This window comes from Lepidochelys kempii, chromosome 2 (assembly GCF_965140265.1).
Source record: "Lepidochelys kempii isolate rLepKem1 chromosome 2, rLepKem1.hap2, whole genome shotgun sequence".
In the NCBI taxonomy this organism is placed as follows: Eukaryota; Metazoa; Chordata; order Testudines; family Cheloniidae; genus Lepidochelys; species Lepidochelys kempii.
Window position 1 is genome coordinate 71,099,243 of NC_133257.1, and position 22,312 is coordinate 71,121,554.

Sequence of the window (22,312 nt, forward strand, 5' to 3'; positions counted from 1 at the left end):
AATGATACAATTGCTGGCCCAGCGCCCTTTCTCCCCAGCTGTGTACGTACATATGTATGTATACACACACACACGTTAAATTACAGTGGTGATAGGCATTACATAAAAGAACAAATATGGAAACAACAGGGACATAGTATATGGAGATTATTTGTAGGGGATTAGATGGGCTCTGTTTAAGGCTAACACTCTTTTCCTCCCAAACTTTGGCCCATTTCAATGTGAGGTTTTCACATTTTTCCCTTTGGTTTATCTTTCCTAGATAGGTCCCCATTACCATAGTGTACCATAGTGTATGAACATCTCATAAATACATTAAAGACTTAACACACTGGATAAGCAAATACTTTGAGTCTAATTCTTATTTATAGAAAGGCCTTTTTATACCACTCTGGCAGTGTAAAGTGTCCTCAATATGGGTGCAAATGTAATTTGTGTTCACTTTGAAGCAGTTTTAGGCTAACAGAGCAGTCTAAAGGTGTAAATGAGAATCTGGCCCTAAGCTTTAAGTGTAAGGATTCCTTGTAGACTGGTATGTCCTTTATTTAGATATTCAGTCCAGATTACTAATTACTCTATCTGCACCATTACTGTTCTAATTCAAAGAAGAAATAGAAACATTTCTAAAATAAGCATAGGAAATGTCAAGTACACTGAAACATTACCACCTACACTGCAAGTAAACTGGAGCCTAATATGTCTCATTACTTTAAATAACTTGTCCTTTTAAAGCTTTATAAGCAGTTAATGTTTATAGTAAATCAGGGTTTGTTCAAAATGTAATAAATATTTTTTGTTCCACAGTCAGGTGTGCCTGCTACTTTGTCTCACAAACAGCTAGGGTAGTATCCTATCCTCTCTTTTTACTGAAATCTCTCACTAATGCTCTCAGATTGTACTCAGATTAATACAGTATCTAATAGATTAATATAACATAATGCTCTCACTCAACTTAATTTGTGTGTGGTATATATAATGGTCTTAATGCCTTTTTAAATGTAAAAAACAGGCATATAAGAAAACTTGATAAGAGGGCTTTTTAAGCACATATCTACAACTCTGACACAGGAGAAAGAGGAATAGTTTATTGGGGAGCTTTAGACTGGCATCCAAATGATGCTTAAATTCGAATTCATTGTTTGGTATAAGCAGACTCATGATAAAAACTATGGTCGCTAAAATATTTTTTCTTCATTTTGTTTAATATAAAACCTGAAAAACTGCATATATCTACATTTACTTCCATTGGAATATTTTTAAACAGTTTGCTGGGAAGACCAGTCTAGCATGAAGTGGGGAAAAATTGTGTGTGTGTGTATTTATGCATATATGTAGTAAGTTTGGTTTATTTCACTCTCCTGCCAAACTGATGGATTGAAGCAGAAGCTTACAATGGAAAAGAAGGAGAAGTTATGTTTTTTAATGGTCTTTTGTTAAGTGAAACCTCAAAGTTTCTACAGGCTAGGGTTAACTCACACAACTATGCTTTTTGAGAGAGACCATAGAAGAATCATTAATAAGCATTGCTATGGCTGTTTTTTTGTGCTCAAAGACAATCAGCCTTGTAAATATATCCTGATAATTTCACTGTGGTTGAGGCTGAAGAAGAAGCTGGCATTTCAGACTCTCTAAGTCAAGTATTAATGAAAGATTAGAAAGCATTGGCTTAGAAGAGACCATTGTATTTTGAACATTATTCTTTAATGATTTTTATTTATCTGCTAAGTTAACTCATTCACTGGCAAAGGAATCAAAATCCCTTGGCAAGTGAGGGATCATGGCCCATGTAGTTATGGGCTTCATTTGCTGGGCCACTACATGGAGAAGAAATGCATGTCCCAGAGAATAGAAATGGTTGGTATATACATAAATAAATACAAAAATTAAATCAGCCTGAGGTGGGCCTTGATCCCTCCTCTGTAATGATGCACATGGGGATCACAAAGGAGGATGGGAGTCTGCCCAAGTATGGGTCCAAATAGGCAGTCACAAGTGGCTAGGTAAAGGTGATGGCCAAGTAAGGGACCCACAAGGTTATTTAATGGCCTTCAGAAGGTCATTAAAAGCTAGGTGAAACTCACTGTGCCCGCCTTGCTCCACCATTCTGTTTGTCTGACTAGTGTTCTTGGTGTCATCCCCCCTCAGATATCTGATTGGGGCCTGGTTTCTTTCAGTTGTGTCTGAAGTGGATAGCTCTTGAATTATTAAGAAAACAAAAAAGACTGATTATCTTTTTAAAGTGACTGGTGCTTAGCACAGTTCACATGCTTTCAGAAGCATAATAAGTGAGTTTCTCTGAAGATTTCCAAATTTCATTCCATGCTCTGCACTAGCATTTCACAGCAGAGATACCCAAGTCTACATGTCATTTGTCAAAGCTCAGATAATAATAATGAAAAAAAGGCAGCAATGGAGCAGATTGTTGGCCCCTTTTGTTTCCTTTAAACCACTCTCTTTGTAGATCTTTCTGATCTGGAGAACAGTTGTTACCCATAAGACCTGACCCAGGGAATGGTTAGCAAGTAATCATTTGGATCCATTTGAATATCCTGTGATATGCCAGTGCTATTGAATTGTGGATTTTCTTCAAATTTGAGGGATTTGGATCTTGATTGGCAAGTATAAAATCTACCTTCAGGCTCCTCTCAATGCGCCTAAATGAGTTATCTCTTGGGAGGTTGTTTATTTGGGATTACAAGTGTCATGACATAGTCTTTCAACATGGTGGTTCGTATCTTGAGCATCCTCTGAAAAATTCAGCTCCTTCTTAGAATGGGTACTAAAAAGTAGAAGCGTCGATTCCTTTGGTTGCACACTTATTGGATACCTTCTTATTTGTTGGGCTTGGGGATATACAGATATAATTTTTAGATTCTCAGTTGCACCTCATATCTTGCTGGGCAGAGCTGCTTGCACCAAAAGAGCCAGTTGCAGTTCCCTGATCATACTCTGGCCTCATTTTAGTTTAAAACAGTCCCAAGGCTACTCTAATGCCTCAAGAGACCAGTACACAAGATGAGAATAGCTAGAGTACAGTAGTGCGCTAGTCATGCCCCTTTCTATACCAAGGACTGAAGGGGCCAGAGGGAGGGAATATAACATAGAAGATGACTATACAAACTGGAAACTCACTCATTCTGGGGGAATCTCCAACTGGGAAAATCTATTGGTATTATGTCCTTTGTGCCACCAGAGCAGAGAAAAAAAGGCTGGATTGAAGAAGATAATCTGGCTCAACGAACTTAAAATAAATTTCAGCTGTTAGAGCGCTGATTTAATTGTTTTGCTAAGTAGATCATTTGAATTACACACAGATTAGGGACCTTTTCTTGCTTCCACTGAAGTCAAAGGGAGCAGGATCAATCCCTAAATCTGCTACTACAGTACTGTCTTTCAGCAGCCACAGCTGTATCACCTGTGAATATTACACCTTTAGGAAATATACCTACCAGGCACCCCACACAACAGCTACTGATGCTTTTCAGTTTACTACTTTAGACGTAAGTCATTTATCTAAAATGGTGTATTTTTTTGTCCATCATTGTTTGGTTGTGATTTTATACATAGCCTTTTTATACTTTGATGATACAAGATTTCTAATAATGACATGAATGATTCTAAGTATCATAATAGGAACATCAATTTCAGTTTCCAGTTTTATGATAATAGATAATAATATTTAGAAGGTATGTATTGTGATAGTAGCAACATTTTCCTTTTCTCAACACATTCTATCTTAAAACTCTGATGGAATAAAAATGACACTTGTGTCCTGAATGAAAGAGTTTAGTGTTTTATAGATAACTTGAGTAATTCTCTTGATCTGTTTTTCTTTGATTACATTTCAGTGAAAATGTTTGTTTTTTTCCCCCTTAACATATTCATCAGAAATGGTTATTTTCTCTTGAAAACTAAAGCATTTAAAGCAAATTTCCTTTTATAAAATTAGCCACTGATGTTACATGTTTCCTTTGACATTTTAAAATCTTATATTAAATAAAAACATATTTAATCATGGAGTTTCTGCTGCAGTAAACAAACGATCAGGAGAAAGAGAGCAGTGACTGGAAACTGGAAAAGATAATTTAAGCATAACTAGAATTAAATTTACTCTAGATTTGTTTGATAGTCTTGCTCCTTGCATTAAGGATTGAGAGACAGTGGGTGAAGCTTTCACATGTGCAGCTGAAAATATATTTCTGCTGCATAGCTAAAAGCCTACACAAGGCATTATGGACGCAGAGTGAAATACAAGCTGACAGATGACAGTAGGAAAGTATTCGAGAAGATCTACAGTCAATTTATGGATTAACATGTATTGGTATAAATTCTGACTGGAAGGTAAATGAATATAGATATTATATGTAATTGTTCATAATGTAAATGAGCTGATATATAGAAATGCCTTAATACAGTGGCAAATTTTTAGAGGTGTTTGGAAAACAGTGGAGGCAAATGCCCAAATTGTTAGAGAAATTAATAGGTGCTGTCTTCAGACAGCTTTTATTTTCCTTTGTACCGTTCGTCAGTATAATAGGAGAGCTGGCCCTTAAATGAAATTGGGTGCAGTGCTTCTGTTCTAGTCCAGGTACACCCTACTTTGGTGTAATGAAGAGGGTGGGGTTGCTCTTGGGAATTATTAATGAGAGTTCAGAAAGCTGAGAGGGGAGGCTAGAATCCTGAGAAAGTTTAGAGGGAGAGTTTAAAACCCAGAGGCTAGGAAGGGAGATCCCAGCGTCCGCAGGGTAAAGAGAGCTCAAAGAAAGAGCAGAGCAGAGCTGGGCTGAGAGCTTGAGCATGGGGATGCCCCCGAAGAAAGGAAAGGTGAGAGTTTTCTGGTTGAGCACTTGAGCCAGATCAGGCTAGTGAAAGTGGAAGGCAATCAGGGGCTCACCTACAAACTTTTCAAGGCCATAGAGCCAAGATCAGAGAAGGCTGAGGAATGATGGATACCAAGGGGGACCTTGGTCTGTAAAGACTTCAGGTCTCCCCTTTCTCTTTATGGCAAGAAGTCCACCAGCCATATCCTACTGTCCATTTACTTCAGAGAACTGGTCCTTTTAGCCTTTATGCACACTGGACGCCAGCTGCAAGTTTTGACAAACTAAACATTCCTTTATTACTTCCTAACATTTGAATCCCACCCTTATTCCTTTTTACCTAAAGTGGGCTCCATAGTGCTGTAAGGAAGGGAAAAAACCCTGCAGACGCTTGCCAGTTTGGCCCAACAAATAAAAATTCCTTCCTGATCCACCGTCAAAAGAAGTGATTGGTCAGATCTGCAGAATCCTGGAAACACAGCTCCAGTATACTTCAACTATAGGGAGGGAGATCAGGCCAGCAACAGTGGCAAGATGTCCACCAGACACATAGCAGGGGTTTAATGGAGGGAGGGGATACATGAGAGCCAATAAGCTTCCCTCAACACCCCCTGACGAACTAATCAAAGGCAGAGAATCCTCTCCCCCCAAGTACATCCCCAGGTGCAATTTAAGCAATTTATTTGCTCTCCCATTCCCTTCCCAGGAGTTGGCCATCCCACCTCTGGTTCAACCAAAATTTCTTCTTGCTGAGAGAGAGGGAGGGGCATTTTGTTTGTCTCACCATTTCTGAAGTATTCATGTAGAGATTATTGAAGTGCTACTCCAGACCTTATTCAGCCTTGCCTTTCACGTTATGTAATCATTTACACTGGTGAAAAGTGAGTGTAGAATTCTACCATTCTGATTTGAAATGAGTAACTGAAACACAAAATAATATTCAGTCAAAAAAGTACGCACAGGCATGTTTAAGTAACTTTTTAGATCAGATTCACTTTAGTGCTGTGCACATGTGCTGGTCTCATCATTTTTGCTGCTAGAGTGACATAATGGGTCAAATTAATCTCTGGTGCAATTCCATTGATTTCAGCAGATTTACCTCAGGGATGAATCTGGCATATTATTTTGCGACTAAGTGTACCCACTCAATATAATACATTGTCCTACAATTAAACCTCTACACTTGTAATGTTAACCTCTTTAGTATACGTCTTTTTTTTTTAGCTGAACAGTGAGTGAAATGCCGTATGAGATAGCCATACTAGTGTACTTATTTGTACGTTATGCGTATTTAAAAAGCACTTTAATCTGGGAGAAATACTTTCACATTTATTTTGATATTATATTCATTTGTTTAGTTTTAGCTTTTTTGGTAATTTGGCATATGAGTGTTGCTAATAACCAATAACATTTTTGTTTAAAGAAAAGTTTATCATACAAACATCCTATGTTATTTTTGTTTGCTGATTCCTCAGTGAAGTTATACGTGCTGAAAATTGGACAGCACTAGCTGTTATAATGTCACAAAGACAGGATTACAACTTTGCTGCATGGACACCAAGTCAGAAAGCTGGGTTATAAATCCACACAGGTAGCAGTAATAGAAAATGGAAAAGAGAAATGCAGGTAAAGTCAGTTTGCATTTTCCTTGTCTGTTCTCTTCTAGTTTTCCTGACTGCGAAAGCCACTGTTGCGGGACTAATTTCTCTGCAAATGTGAACAGACTTTGTGTGTCCCCTGCTTGCATGAGAGAGGGGAGCCAAACATCGGAAATCTGGGCTTGGGAAGGCACAGAAATAGGGAGAGCATTGGTAGGCAGCAGACCTTAAGTATGCTCTTAAAAGGAACTGATTCGAGAATAGCAGTGCAGCGTTAAGGGGCCGCCTAATGGAAGCAAGTTAAAGGGACTGAAGTCCCTGCCTCTTGGACAGGAGGGGAAACCCAACTTTCCCACACTCCCCTCCACCAGAAGAACAAAAAGGAAACTCCACAAATCAAAACTCTAGGACATGGAACTCTGGTATGCAGGAACAACTGTCACAGTAGAATATGGGGCACCATGGTAAGTGTAATTTCTCACGCAAATTGTTGCATATACATCCTGTAAAAGCAGCACTTGTGCTTCTCTCCTCTTGTGGGAGACTGAAGAGCGTCTTCTTCAACAGACTTATTTAACGTTAGAGAGGGAAGAATTCTATGTGCCTGGAGCCAATGGCTGGTATGTTAATAACTATCAGTCATTTAGAGTTGTAAAACATATCCACAAAGGACATCATAAAAGACAGATGATTTAGCAGGGTGCTATTTATGAAACAAACATGGGCTATGGTACATTGGGAGGAAGTGTTGTTATTTGGGCATTTCAAGTTTAATCTCATGTGATTCTTGTGCAGCTCTAGTCAACTATTTTTTTTATTGCACGTTAGCAACAAATAACAGTGTTTAATTCAGAAACTATCCATAGTTAGGTAACTGAAAAAAAGGATAAACAAAGCAAGTAACTGTTTTAAGAATAATGGCTATAGTGTCCCTTCTGCATGAAGATCGTGGGAGGAGGAAATTCATTCCATAAACTCAGAAATAGCTTCCTGTGTGAAGATTCTAAGGCATCAAACCCTGTAGGGGAAGAATTTGGGGCTGTACAATGGGAACCAGGATATGTTCTCATATCCAAGAGGAAACTGGAGATATCCCTGCAGAGAGACAGGCCCTCTGTGCTTTACCCCATCTTGATCCTCTCTAGACAGCATCGCTTGACCACAAGTGGCTTTGCTCCTTGTGGGGCTCTTGCTAATTAAGAGTGAATGCTGCTCTGAATAGCAATAACATTCAGTGGGAAATTTTCAGGCAGTAGAGCGAAGTTCTCAGCAGATCAGACAATGCCTCATCTGAACTATCCTCTCCTTTCCTCCACATCCAGAACCTTGCAGAACCCTCATTTTACCACCTAGTATTCAGATGGAAAGGAGAAAAAAGGAGAAACGGTGACAATACCTCCACTTCTTCCCTCCGCTGTTTTTGGGGCCTTTGCAGAGCCTGGCATTGGTGCAAATGGCTGGAACCCTGTGCTGCAGGGGTGTGTGTGATGGAGGTGAAGGATGAAGATTGAAGAAACTGGTACTCCCTTTGTGCCCTCTTGCACTGCCTCTAAAAATATACCAGGATGGTATTTATATATAAATGTAGAGCTCATGTCAGCAAGTGACTGATATTACTGGCATGAATCAGCCATAGTGCAGGAAAGCATTGTCAGGCTAAATTGCAGACACTGTTACACTCCAATCATGACTCGCATCATGCCCCTACTCTTCTAGTCTTTGGCTTTTTAATGACTTGTTACTGAATAAAGACATTCTGGGACTATCTATTGGCGTTTGTATGTGCGTGTGTGTGTGTTCATGTAATACCACAATAGTGTTCCTAACTAAAGCTGGGAGAATAGTGTATAAAATGTTCTACCTTCAACATTTAATAGCGTTTTCTTGGCCATGTTCATACCCCCTTTGAGGCTCACTTTCTGTGAACATCAGAAAATTTTTACTCAGAAGAAAAATCACAAAAAGTGAATTGCAAATTCACTAGCTTGAGTATATACAGAAGCAAAATTTAAAATTTGGACAAATGAATAGGCAGATCATAAATGCACTCATCTAATAAGGGAACAACAACAGTGCCATGTGGCTTGGCTGACAAATCGCAACCAACTATCACAGTTTACATTTGAATATTCTCTACAACTAGAGTAAAAATACTGAATACAGATTTGTTGTACAGCAAATAAAACCACTAGGCTGGTGCTGTGTTCAAAGATATTGCGTAAGTAGAAAAGGAAAATAAATTAGTCAAATGCTTCATTGTGAATTAGTTACTACACTTGACTCACAGCTTTCATTCCCCAAAACAGACTTTTATTTGGAGAGCTATAGGAGTGGCCATTACATGGTGAATTACAGTAACAGCTCAGTTAGCTCAAATAGCAGAGAGGAATGATATGCCTGAGCATGTCTGGCATATTCCATTCTGTAGACGGCAGTGGTATATAAATTCATGATATTCTATTGAGCAGACAGTGTTTTTTGGCTTGTTTTATTATTGATTTATTTTGAGTCCTGTACTAAGATGAAACCAGCCAATCCATTTTCACTTGTGGTGTCACCGGTAATAGACCACCCTTAGAAAGTGATAAAACATTAGTTAACGTCCTTAAATCTTCATTACACTACAATGCAGTGCATTGTCAATTCTGAATTTCAAACAGATTTGTACTATTCATGGGAGGGAGATCTTCTCTGGGTGTAACATCCCTACTGAGTGTCAAATCATTTCCCATTAATCCCCCATAAAACATAATACACATACCAAACCCTCAAAATAACCCTTCAGTCAATGAGAGTTGAGCATGTTTCTTAACACAAGATATATACAGTGCCTCCTCTTAAACAAAAAGAGATATTTCACTTAGGCTGATGGAAGCAATGATATATATTGATATAATGATATATATGGTGTGTATATAGTATACACACCATATATATACGAGGTGGGTTTTTTTTATTGGGGGCGAGGGGGAGGGCAGGAAATCTACCGAGTTAACTATGCATTTATTAGTTGCACCAATTAGATTGTATCTGGAGAAAGAAAGAGAGAAGCTCAAAAATAGAACAAAGACTGAAATAGATCTGGGAGCCAACATAGATGGATTGATTTACAAGTATTGAACTAGACAGTTGAGATGAATATTTTCTCATTTAGCAGCCATCATATTTCAGGGAGCTCTATACCTTCATGTACACTTGCTCCAGGAAGATGATTTCAGCCCATTTGCAAAGTGGGACACTGGGCAACATGATTCCCCATAGTGCACTAGACCCAGAAGCTATCATTAAGGAAAGTGAACACTGTGATATTGTACAATGAAAGCACAAGGCACCTAGTATGTAAATATAATTTCTCAGTAACAAACTCAAAATACAATCCTAGCAACAGTCTGCAAGGAATGCAAGAATGTGCGAAGAGGTGTATCTTAGAGTTGCAATACTGCCCGAATAAGCTGTGCATTAATTTGTGAGGCAAACTGAGGTGCTCCATACCTCCATAGCCATTGTGTCAGGAACTGAAAAGGTGACAGTTCCCACAGTGTATGATATTCTGCCAGAACTTGCCAGGCCAAATATGATGTTGAAACTGGATTTTGGCACATAGGGCTGAATAGAGTCCAGCAAGGACTGGACTATGCATTTCCCTTTGGTCACCACCAGTCTGCAGGATTTCCAAAATAATGGGCGAGGAAATATTCTTCTCAGTTGTCACAGTGAATGATTTGACTAATTAACTTGCATTGGCAATATTTTGTTTTTGCTTTTAGCATTGTAACACTTTCTATTTATATAAATTTGTTTAAACTGGGTGTAGCAAGATCTAGACAATCTCACAATAACTTTGTTTCATCTTGGCATTGTAATATTGTCTTAATCGGCTATCTATGGGCTCCTTAGACATTATGGGATGGTTTTGCTGAAGAAAAGCCCCATAGAAATGAATGGGGAATTTCTGTTGTGACAAAGAATGCTACTAAATTTTCCTACTGAGTGTGTTCCAGTATGTTTCAAATCAAAATATATTCTTGGCCATTTTAAAGTTTTATTCCTAAACCAACAAACAAGCCCAGTCCACACTAAGGACAAGAGCTTTGCAAAATCTTTTTTTTTACCCCCTCCCCCTTTTTAGTTAAACAATAACAACAACAAATACAACATAATAAACAGTATCTTGAATTGAAATAATTTTTTGGAGAAAATGTTGCTTGGATTTATGGCATACATGCCAAAATGTGATTTGGGATGACTGAGCATCAAGGTTTATAGCGGAAGAGCCAGATTCTCATTCTCTAGCTGCAATACTGGTGCCAGGAAAATACACAAAAAAAGAGCTTACATAGAGCTTAAAATACCATAGTTGTAAAAGAATTTGAAGTCCAAATATGTGGAAATAAGTCCAGAGCTGACTTATAAACATTTGGTTCTTTTTTAAGGCAGATATTCTTAAATGTATATTTTTCTAAGATTACCATTCACAGAGGAATAAGCAGAGACAATGCTAAATATTTCAATGGAGGGATTCAAAGATAGAAGTGATGATTCTGGGAATTTGTGTAAAATCCATGAAAAGTATGTTCCTATAGGCAAGGTAGGTGTATCCGTTGGGCTCCTGACAAGTTGTCATTGCCTCTCTCAGTTACACAAAGTCTAAGTACCTCTAAACTAGACTAATAGAAAAAATACTACTAAAACATAGTGCAGGATCGGTTCCAAACTCTTCCTTAGTAATGGAATTAATTTAGCTTCAGTAGAACCACAAAATAAAACCCACCTTTTCAGGCATTTCTCCTGAGAAATAGGATGAAACAAAACAGCTTTGCATGAAAATGTTTGGTCATATAACCAGAATGAAATACCCCTTGCTTTCTGCTTGAAAAATAATTTATTTAAAACCACTTACACAATATTTGCAAAAGTAAATGCTGTACAGTAATGATAACTAGAGACTTGCACAATGTAATGTTCTATATGTAAGGGGTTGTCCCCTTACTAACATTCAGTGGGGGTGTCTTTGTTGGTTAGCTCCCAGTACCAAAAGTGTGGAGGCCAATGCTGCAGATCAGCCTGATTGACAGGGCAGGCAGGCTAATTGGGGAGTCAGGAAGCCAAAGGGGTCCTATCCTCCGTGTCAGGTGGAATTGCCTGGGTCAGACAGAGTGGGGCCGAGCTAAGGAGAAAGCAGGGGCCCAAGCTGACCTGGGGAGCAGAGCCGTGTCGGATCCAGAGCGGCCAGAAAAGCAGCCCAGGAAGCAGGTCAGAGTTGGGAGCAGAGTCACAGAAGCAGCCCAGGGAGAGCAGATCCTGTGCTGGGAACAGAGCTGCAGCCACGGAGCCAGGTGTGGTGAGCAACTGGGGCCAGCCAAGGGGAGACCTTGGGCAAAGGGCCCAGCGCAGAAAGACCCCCTCCCCAGCCAAGGGTCCTTGCAGGCCCGACTTGGAGGGCAATCTTAACCCGACGGGGGGCTGATGCTGGGAAGAAGGGTCCCACCACCCAAAGCCCGGAGGTGTGTGGCCACCACCAGAGCAAGTTTCCAACCCACAGCATCCCTGCAGCACAGCCAGGGCCTGAGAAGAAGGCCTGGGACCTACAAGGAACAGACTGTGAACTGCCCTGACATTCCAGAGACACTGTTTGTGATGTTCCGTGCCACAGAGCGGGGTGATGTGTTTTCCTTTAACCTTTCCCATTTTTCCTTGTTCTTTTTTAAAATTAATTGTTAATTAAACAACTTGTGTTTGCTTTAAATTGTATGAAATGGTCAGTGGGTCAGGGAAGTGCCCAGTGCAGAGAGTGGGGACACCCTAGCCCCTGTCCTAGGTGACCACAGCAGGGTTGGGGGTTGAGCCCCTCTGGAAGCCTGGACCCAGCCTTGTCGGGGTTACGAGGACTGTGCCAGACAGGATTGTGGAAGGGGAGTCCTCAAGGGCAGAGAGGCCTCTGGGTAAAGGAAGTGGGAGCGAGGACTCAGATCCTTTCTCTAGCCCACTTCACAGGGTAGTGCAGAAGCCAGGAAAGTTCCCCACAATAGCAGGACCATTCTCCCGCTTACATATAACCCAGACCTTGGAATGCAGAAAGTGAACATGGAGTCACTTGTTTTGTTGTAGGAAGAGAATAATGGAGTAAAGTAGCACAGAGAGGCCCAGCCAAGGCCCAGGGCACCATTATGCTAAGTACAGTTCAAACGGAGTAGAAAACAGTTCATGACCTCGTGGGCTCACTGTATATCTAGTGAGCTGTAGCTCATGAAAGCTTATGCTCAAATAAATTGGTTAGTCTCTAAGGTGCCACAAGTACTCCTTTTCTTTCTGAGTATATCTAGACAAGACAAAGAATGAGAAGGGAGACAGAAGCAAAGTAATGCACAAAATCTGTGGGTTAGAGCCAAGGAAAAGCCTAGCTCTCAATCCCCCTCTGATACTTTAACCATAAAACCATCATTCCTGCCCCAGGCATCAGAGCAATTGTAGAACAGTTCTAGCACCACTATTCCAGCCTTAGTAATTTTCATGACTATCACCACCTGTGGAGGGGCAGGATTTGCCCCCGTTGTGCTTAATTATCCAAAGGAGACTAGACATCCAAGATGAGAGATCCCACTGGAACCAAGGAAGAAATCCCTGAGTAAAGAAGATTTCTTATGATTATTAATTGGGATTATACTAGGGATGGAACTCTTGCTTATATAATACATGTCATTATAATTAATTTGTAACTTTGCCTATCAATATAAAGGGGAAATGCAAGATTATAAATCTATGCACAATATGTTGCATCATGTATGTTCTATATGAGTACATACATGGCTTAGTATCCTATACCCATATATTTGTGGTCTTTAAATAGTACTATGATTGTATTTGACCTCCCTATGCCACATTCTCTTCATGTTCAAAGAGTAAAATATATATGCTGCTTACCCATGTAAAAATTTCCTTTGCATCTTCCACACATAAGATACTATTCTGCTGTATTTATGCCCAGTGCAGCTCCATAGGAAGATAATTTAAGCAAAACTTTGCAAATATAGCTCATTTCTACTACACATGCTGTTTTCACTTCATGAAATGATTATGCACCTGAGCAATTTACCTTGCTACATGAGCATCCTTTAATAGGTGATGCGTACCATGTGAAATGTTACTAAAACTGTTAAAAAGAGCTGGTCGCAAGCCTGGCTAAAGTAGCACAGGGCTCTTATCTTGGGAATTTTACACCAACTTTTGGAAGCTTACTCTGTGTCAAGATTCTGCTTCTGGCTTCTGTTGTTGGGTCCATCGTATACAGTCTATCCAGCAATGGCTGCCATTGGTTTCACTTAATTTAAAGTGCTTTGGGAATATGGCTTTTTTTTTGTAGTCCTTTAAATCTTGGTAGAATTTGTTGATCTTTAGTGTCGGTAATTTTGAAAACATGCCTGCTTTTAAAACTGAGAAGACGCAACTAAAAAGATGAGAATTAACTCTCTTAACAATAGTACCATCATGCTGGCTCTCATGGTTAGCCTCATAGTCTGGTCATGTTTCCTTTAAATTGAGAACTGCTTCAGAGTGCAAGTTACTGTTGCTCCTCTAGTGCTACCAGTTAGTTTCAGGTAGAGCTGCTCATGTTAGCAGGTGCAGGTGGGAAAATGCTACCCAAAAAATCTGTGACTATTCACATTTTTAATACAAATTTATTTCAGCTCTGTTTATGGCTTGGGTGTGTGTGTGTGTGTGTGTGTGTTCACTTTCTGGGAATATTCTAGTGAAATGAAAGTAAAGGCCTTTTTCACATTTCACTGAGAGTAATTTTAAATCCCCTGAAATTTCATGAAAATAACTTCAGTGTGCTGGGGAAGAAATGAATTGGCCAACGAATGAAATCCATGTCAGATCAGGCTGGGATTTTCCAGGGTGCCTATGGGAGTTAGATGCCCAAGTCTCATCGAAATTCAGTAGGATTAGGGGACATAAATTCCTTTGAAAATTACAACCTAAAAAATACAGTCTCTCCCCATCTCTGCCCCCTCCCCCAGCCAAAAGAAACCCCAAACCAAAATCCCTGCCCAGAGTCACTAACAATTTATTTTGACAGATTGCTGCTGTCTTCCAATCTATGAAAGGGAACTTGCTTTCTATCTTTAGTTGAATGGGAGGTAATTCAGACCAGAGCTGGATTCATTGCTAATAATATTAAAAAAATTCAGGTAGAGCTATTTCCTATTGTTTGTCTCTGGGAACTGGGTAGAGAGCAGCAGAAGAATACAGAGACTTTAACACTATATAAACAAGAAGGAAACAGCTTATAGTGCCTATACATGTTTAGTGACAAGTCCATAATGTTAACTCCTAATTTGTCTACTTATTAGCATGTATTTTATGATCCAAGTATTTACTATCTGATACAATTATAATTAAGTGTAAATTGAATGATGCAGAGTTATAAGGAATAGATGTTGGAGAAGGGGCAAGATCTAACTCCTACTGACATCAGGGGAAAAGCTCCGTTTACTTTAATGGGAATTTAATCATGTTTTAGGTGTATTACTGAGTGTTTCCCCCTTCCTCCGAAGCCAGAAGTTCTAGGTATCTGTAGAACAAGATACTGTATTCGGCTATCTAGTTTTTTATATGGCCCCAGTCACTGTGGTACCTGAGTACTTACAGTCTAGCACAGCATTCCTGTGTTTAGATTGGTTTCAGAGTAGCAGCTGTGTTAATCTGTATTCGCAAAAAGAAAAGGAGTACTTGTGGCACCCTGGAGACTAACAAATTTATCTGAGCATAAGCTTTCGTGAGCTACAGCTCACTTCATCGGATTGTGGTCTTTCTAAAAAATATGGTGTAGGTCTACTAAAAGATATGGATTTAATTAATACAGGAATTACTGGGTGAAATTCTATGGCCTGTTTGATGCAGGAGGTCATACTAGAAGATTTTAATGGTCCCTTCTGGCATTAATTGATCGACCTATGAATTATTTGGAAAAAATATTGAAGCTAATTTAATAAACTATATCATATCTATGAAACCGAGAATGTTTACCAATATGGGAGGTTATTGTGTGTGTATAGCATATTTGTGTGCACCTTATTCTTAGTTTATTGTAATAAAAGTATCATGTGTATATTTTTTTTTTCTTCAGAAATATTTCCAAGAGATTCCAATTTAAAAGATAAGTTCATAAAACACTTTACAGGTAAGGACAACTCTTTGCTTTAATTCGTGTACATGATTATATTCTAAACAGACATGAAAAACTAGCTACATAGCTAATATCATTCTTAATGTCTGGTTCTGAATTTAACATTTGTGAAATTAAATTAAGGCTGGAATTTTCAAAAGAGACTAAGGGAGTTCAGTCCCCATAATCTCACTGGATTTAAATTAACATCTTGCCAGTGCTATTGATGAACTGAATATATCCATATACTGCAATATATATATATATATCAGATTGCCATTTGCAATTTGATATGAGGAAAATGAGGTATACATGAATGTAAATCACATCTGCTTTCCCTTGATGATTCTTTGAAAAGTCACCTTGAGTTCATCTCTAATTTTACCCTATTCTGTCCTTGACCATAAAGTTATGTCAGAGCTATCTTACTGTTCTTATTTTCAACTTCATTAGTATTATGGCTGTTTCTAGGCTATGTTTATTATTTATAGGTAGGCTCAGAAAGATTAATTTTTTATTGATTAAATGTTAGTAAACATCAATGTCACGATACACTCAAACTGATGACAAAATATTTCCACCGATGATAACTGAATTGCAAATAGGCAAAGTAGGGAAAATGCTACCTGAGAACTTATTAGAGTCAAAATGCAGTGATTTAGACTTTTGAATTAGGCTTATTAGAAAAGGACTAGCAAATGAGTAGTAAAAGCAGGTATAATTTGTTGATTTAAGTGTGTACATTTTGACATGTGATGTTGACAATTTGTGTTTTAACAGATTGTAAAGCTTAAACGTTTTGAATTTCAGTGTCTACTGTCATTAAATAATTGTGGCTACCCCATAATTTTATGTAACTGAACATTTAAATCAATCCAAATCTAAAAAAACGCTTAAAAATAAACATCAATATTTTCTGTCAAAATTATAAAAAATAAAAATAAAAAAAGGATTCTGCCAAGCTTATTTATAGGCAATTCTCTGTCACTCATCAGCCTAAAAGTGAAGTGCCTCTCTCTCTGTTCTTATGTTCAGTCACACACAGGACCATGATTGATGTGTAAATATCAAAGTTTATTTTAAAGAGCAAAAATAAGTAGACACTTAGGAAATGAAAAAGATTAAATCAAATAAAAATCATAAGAATCATTCATTGTTTAAAATATATATGTATAAAATGGTTAAAAAAACAAACACTGGTTTCAATTTCAAAGCTTGAAAACCTCCCAAACTCCTCTCCAGTCTCTCCCCCCCACCATGTTCAGGAATTAAGGGGTAGGAGAATATCAGATGAGTGGTAATGGTGAGAGACCTGTAGAAGAGTGCTCCTGAATATTATGGGGCATAGAGGACTTGGGAACAAGAGAACTGGAACAGGAGAGAGGAACAGGAGGTTGGAGGGGAAATAGCAGCAACCAAATGAAAAAGGAAGCTGGAGAGAAGCCCCAGGCCTGTGGGGAGGAGAACGAGACGCAGCTTAGGGCAGGGAAGAGTGGCAAAGAGGAGACTGGAGAGGAGACAGGGAGATGAGGAAGTCCTGGTGGGTAAGGAGGAGCAGGAGATATGACCCCAGGTAGCAGAGGGATGAGACGTAGCTCCAGCCAAAGTGGAAAGTAACTCAACTAGGTGATATAGAGGATTCTCTGCAAGGGTCGAAGGAGATAGAGGGGCAGCAGGGTGGACTGAAAATATGGGAGGAAGGAGAGGGAAGATTAGGAGAAAGAGACAAAGAGAAATACAATGAGATTAAAAGTCCTGTAGTTCCCAAGTGCCACAATTGTGGTGTAAAGGAATCCAGCTGTTCTAAGCTTTTTTTGGCTGAATAGAAGAATGTACATTCAACTGATAACCAAATTTCCTTTTACTAATTCTTCCTTAGTTGTTCTTAAACTAAGAACCCGTATCTACCTCTTTGCTGAAAGATTTAGTGGAGTGAGATTACAATTTTACTCCTCCTGGACAGGGCCTGCTTCCAGAAGCTTTAACTTTCAATGTCTCTTGGGTTTTTCAAGTGTTCTGGATACTACTGATGTTGAGAAGTGAGTTGCCTTGGTGTATCGTAGGTACTGTTTTCCAAGATAGGAAAAAAAATTAAAAAAGGAAGGGTGGCCTGAATTACTTAAAATGCATATACTCAAAACACAAATCAAGTGATTTTTTATTTCTAAATAAAACAATAACACTGAAAAGCAGAAAGCTCCTTCTCGTTCTCTCCCCCTCTTTCCCTTCTCTTTAACCCCTCTAAGCTTTCAGTCATTTCAAGCCTCCTTAATCACCTTCGGAGTTGGTTTAATAACATGATATTTTTTTTATCTTATCCTGTTCCTCTATGCCAAAGTCCTCCCTTTTTCAGTGGAAATCCATTTCCATCTACTAAAATGTCTTCAGATTCTGAAGTTCTTCTACCAATGGACTAAAGGCAAAATTCAGCAGAATCTTCCCTAACCATTCAGCCTCTCCTTCTAACTCTTTCATATGCCTCTGTAAATTCATCTCTGACTTTTTCCTACATCACTGAGAGATTTCTTTAAAAATAAAAATTGGTTTGAACATATTTTTCCTGGATATTTCAAAGCGATATTTAGAGGCAAAAGGCAATGCTTCACAGAGCTTGCTACCTCAGTGCTGTCTCCTTCACTCAGGGTCAAATGTCCACAAATCTTCAAGCTAAGCACAGTTTAAGGGTCATTCTAGAGTTCTTGATGACTGTGGATTTTTGCACAGTTGCATCTGCACAGAATCTACTCTATCACCTGAGGCTTTAGAAACCAATAAAGACATGGCCTTGATCATATACGCCATTGTTACTTCCTAACTGGTTTATTGCAAGACAGTGTACCTGGGCTTGAAAACGTGAGTCCTGATAAAATTACAAATGGTGTGGAATGTAGTAGCACATCTCAGAAATACAGAATGGAACCAGCACATGATCCTGTACTTTACTAGTTTCCTATAGAACAATGGGTCAAATAGAAGGTCTTGGTCCATATTTTTAAGGCTGTAAATGATGGGGCTCAGGTTACATAAAGTATTGTCTCACCCTGTGGAAGCTCCTTCACTTTTGACTCTTCTCAGGAATGGTAGGATTGTCTACTTTGAATAAAGCATGTGTGAGAGGAGAGAAGGGTTTTCTAGTGCCTGATCCCCAGTTTTAGAAGTTTTAGTTGAAGGAACTAAGAGTGACTGCAAACCTTACCCCTGTCCAGTACACCTTAAAAAAACAAAAACAAACACACATAAAACCACCAGCAGCAAAAGTCTTTGACCTTGCTTTCCAGTGTAGCAGTGCGTAATACACCCATTTTATTTATTTTAAAAACAACAACTAAAAACACTCATAAGAGTTCTCTTTTGGGGAGCGAAAAAAGAAAATGTCACTAGACTGATGTTAGTCATATTGTTTAACATTAACTGCTCAAATACTGAAGTGGGTACAGTATAAGAACTTAGATGGAATAGAAATTGTACCTAAAACAGAGTACATTGGTCAAAAATGATAGTGAAAAATATCCATGAATACTGTAGAACATATGACCAGAATACAGAAGTTAGCGATGGATAAAGACCTAAATAAGGCCTGATCCTGAAGCCCTTAATCATATAAGTCCATTTCTGTATGAGTAATCCCAATGAAATTAGTCAGACTGTTTACCTCAGTAAGAATTCCTTGCATGAATAGGGAAAGCTGGATTATCCCGTAGATCACGTAGTCTATTCACGTAGCCCAGGATTATTCCCTATGGTATATTTTGTAATGTTCCCAATATACATTTTAAAGGTCTCAAGTAATGGGGCCACTTCCCTTGAAAGACTATTCCATAACTTTAGTAGATCTCACCATCAGTAAATTTTTCTTGAAATTTAGTCTACATTTTCAATGTCTTAATTTCATCCTATTATTCCAAATTATAATCCTGTTTGCATCACTGTAAACAACACAAGCCATTTTACAGACATTCATTGTTAGTTTTAGGGCATCCTACATTTATGAAGGGGTCGGGATGCGGAAAAATAATCAACATTTTTCCATAGTCCATATGCTTCCAAATTAAGAAAAATATTCTACACATCAAATATGCCAAGAGATTATGATCAATTTAAATGTTGAATAAGTACTGTATATAAGATTCTTGGACAATAAACACATTAAACAAAATAAGGGTTTAATTTAAAACCCCAGATGTTCTCTAATATAACAATCAATTTTAAAGATTTTACTTCTGTTTCATCTCACATGTGTGAGGGAAAAATAACTATTTTTCCAGGTATTCCTACCACCTTCATCTGACTTCCTGGTTTATTAGCTACTTTTGGGCTATTTTGTTTCACTTTCTTTAACTCTTGAGCCAAGTTCTGAAGTCCTCCTCAGTTTCAGCATATTTGTGCCATGCAAACAGAAGACACTGACTGTATGCCCAGACTAGGAAGCACAGCTAGGAAGATGTCATGGATCCAAAATAGCAGAGGCAAACCAGTTACTTTCCTTTGAGCCTAACTCTGAAACACAGTGAGTGGTTGAGGATGCATAATACTTTGCAAGAGGCACTATGGGGCCAATCCTGCAAGTTGCTATCTTATTAAAACAGTTTAATAAAACAAATCCTTACATAGAATCAAAAAGTCTCCATGCAGCATCTAAAGCAAACTGAAGTTGTAGTCTAATTACTTTAGCTTTGCTGGACTTGGGAACTTTGTTTAAAATGTTGCTTCTTTAGAGATAAAAATTATAGCAGCCAAACAATGAACTACATCATATTTATTCCTTCCACATTAGACTACTGTATATTGAGCTAAGTGGGCACTGTGGTAGCTACACAATTTTGTTTTTTACTTTATTGGAAAATTTACTCCTGGCTTTGGACTTATTTCTGGGACTTCAAGTCAAAGAGCTGTTTCACTTTCAAAGGACTGTATTCCTGACACATAGACCATGATCATATCAGTGAAAGAATGCATGATAGGACCTCATTACGGTGAGATAATGTGTTAAATAGAAAAAAAGGAAATAAGGGAAAATTTAATGATAAAAATATTTTGACTTTGGAATTTAAAATTTCTCACTACCTCCACACCAATTTACATAACACCTTTCTGTTATCTTGTGGCATCATAATCAGATTACAATGTAATTGTTTAAATTGTATTAACAGATTAAGCATAATTGTATTAAGGCTGTAAAACATTAGCAGTTGTGAGATGGCTCAGACTTGCTTTTTTCAACCTGTGATGTCTTAGGCAAACACAGATCTGTTTCTGAAGATTGTGTTTCATCCAGAAGAATGTTGGAGCAGGGGGATTTATATACACATGTACTAGCTATCAAACAGGCTTTGAAATACTCAAACATTTCCTTTTGTCACTAACTGCTATTTGCGATCCAACAGGGCCAGTCTCATTCTCAGCTGAGTGCAGTAAGCATTTCCATCGGCTCTATCACAACACAAGGGACTGTTCAACACCAGCATGTAAGTAACAGATGAAATGATTTTTAGCTCTAACAGCAGTGTTTTTCCGTCTATAAACATGCTTGTTTTGCCTCCCAAGGGTATGCCTTTACTATGTAGACTATGCCAGCATATCTCTGTAGTGTAGATGCAGCTGACACCAACAAAAACATGTGTTCTGTTGGTGCAGGAATACCACCTCCTCAAAGGACGTTAGCTGAATGGATGGAAGGCCTCTTCTGTTAACATAGTGGTGTCTACACTGGGGGCTATGTTGGCATAGCTACATTAGTTGGGACGTGTTTTTTTCCACCCCCTGACCAATGTAGCTATGCTGATACAACCAGGCCTAAATGTGTGCCATGCTAGGCCTGATCATAACCTTTGCTTATAGCGGTCCTCACGCCATACCATGGAAAATACACTGGGTCTGATTTGTCTCTCACTTTCATTGGTTTTACACTAGTGTAATTCCATTAACTTCAATGGAGATGCTCCTAAATAAGACTAATGTAAGTGAGAAGAGAACCAGGCCTCTGGAAAATGGATACATTGTAGCAAGAAAATGCCAATTTTTAGAAGAATTTTCTGTAATTACATACACACCTCAAAGAATGAAAACCAATGAACTCCCAATTTTCAATTGTTTTTTGCAAATAAAAATAATGCCAGCAAGAAGAGAATCATTGCTTTTACTATTGACAGATTACAGCCCCAGTCCTACAGTCCTTACTGAGCTAAAATTCCCATTTCAACTCAATGGGAGGTTTACCTGAATAAGGACTTCAAGGCCAGGTGCTAAATCTGTACCAGAGCTTTGTTTAAGAATTTTTTTTTCTAAATAATGTATTAAAAGGGGGGAAAATGGAACTCTTAACAAAGAAATTGTTCTAGTGAAACTGAAAGGAAAAGAGAAACTGACTGGCAATCAACAGCACTGTTTGTCTACAACATTTAAATCTATTAGTCATGCAAAACCTCACACTTCCAGACATATGTCATTATTCTGAAAAGTAGAGAACAGTTCTTGTGAGGTGTTGAGAGCTCAAGTCCCATTGAACATTAGTACCTCACAGAATCTGGCCTTCATACAACCCAGAATAGCCAAGTCCGAACTTGACTGAATAATACTAGGCCCTAGTTCTCCAATCCCTGTGCTGTGTAGAATTGGGAATATAGAAATCAAGGCCTGATCCTGTAAAGAATAAATAATATTGTTCATTGTAGTAAAATTACTTTCTCTTTCCTGTAGTGTATAGGGATTGAATAATATCCCTTTAATTG

The 22,312-nt window shown here is 38.5% G+C and overlaps 1 protein-coding gene across 1 annotated transcript in view; it reads left to right on the forward strand.

Moving 5' to 3' along the window:
- Nucleotides 1-22,312, forward strand: part of ALKAL1 (ALK and LTK ligand 1) — a 50,618-nt gene that overhangs the window by 24,550 nt on the left and 3,756 nt on the right. The window contains exons 3-4 of the mRNA XM_073329414.1: nt 15,546-15,599; nt 20,969-21,049. Of these exons, the coding sequence (XP_073185515.1) occupies nt 15,546-15,599; nt 20,969-21,049 (135 nt within the window). The remainder of the gene's footprint in view (nt 1-15,545; nt 15,600-20,968; nt 21,050-22,312) is intronic.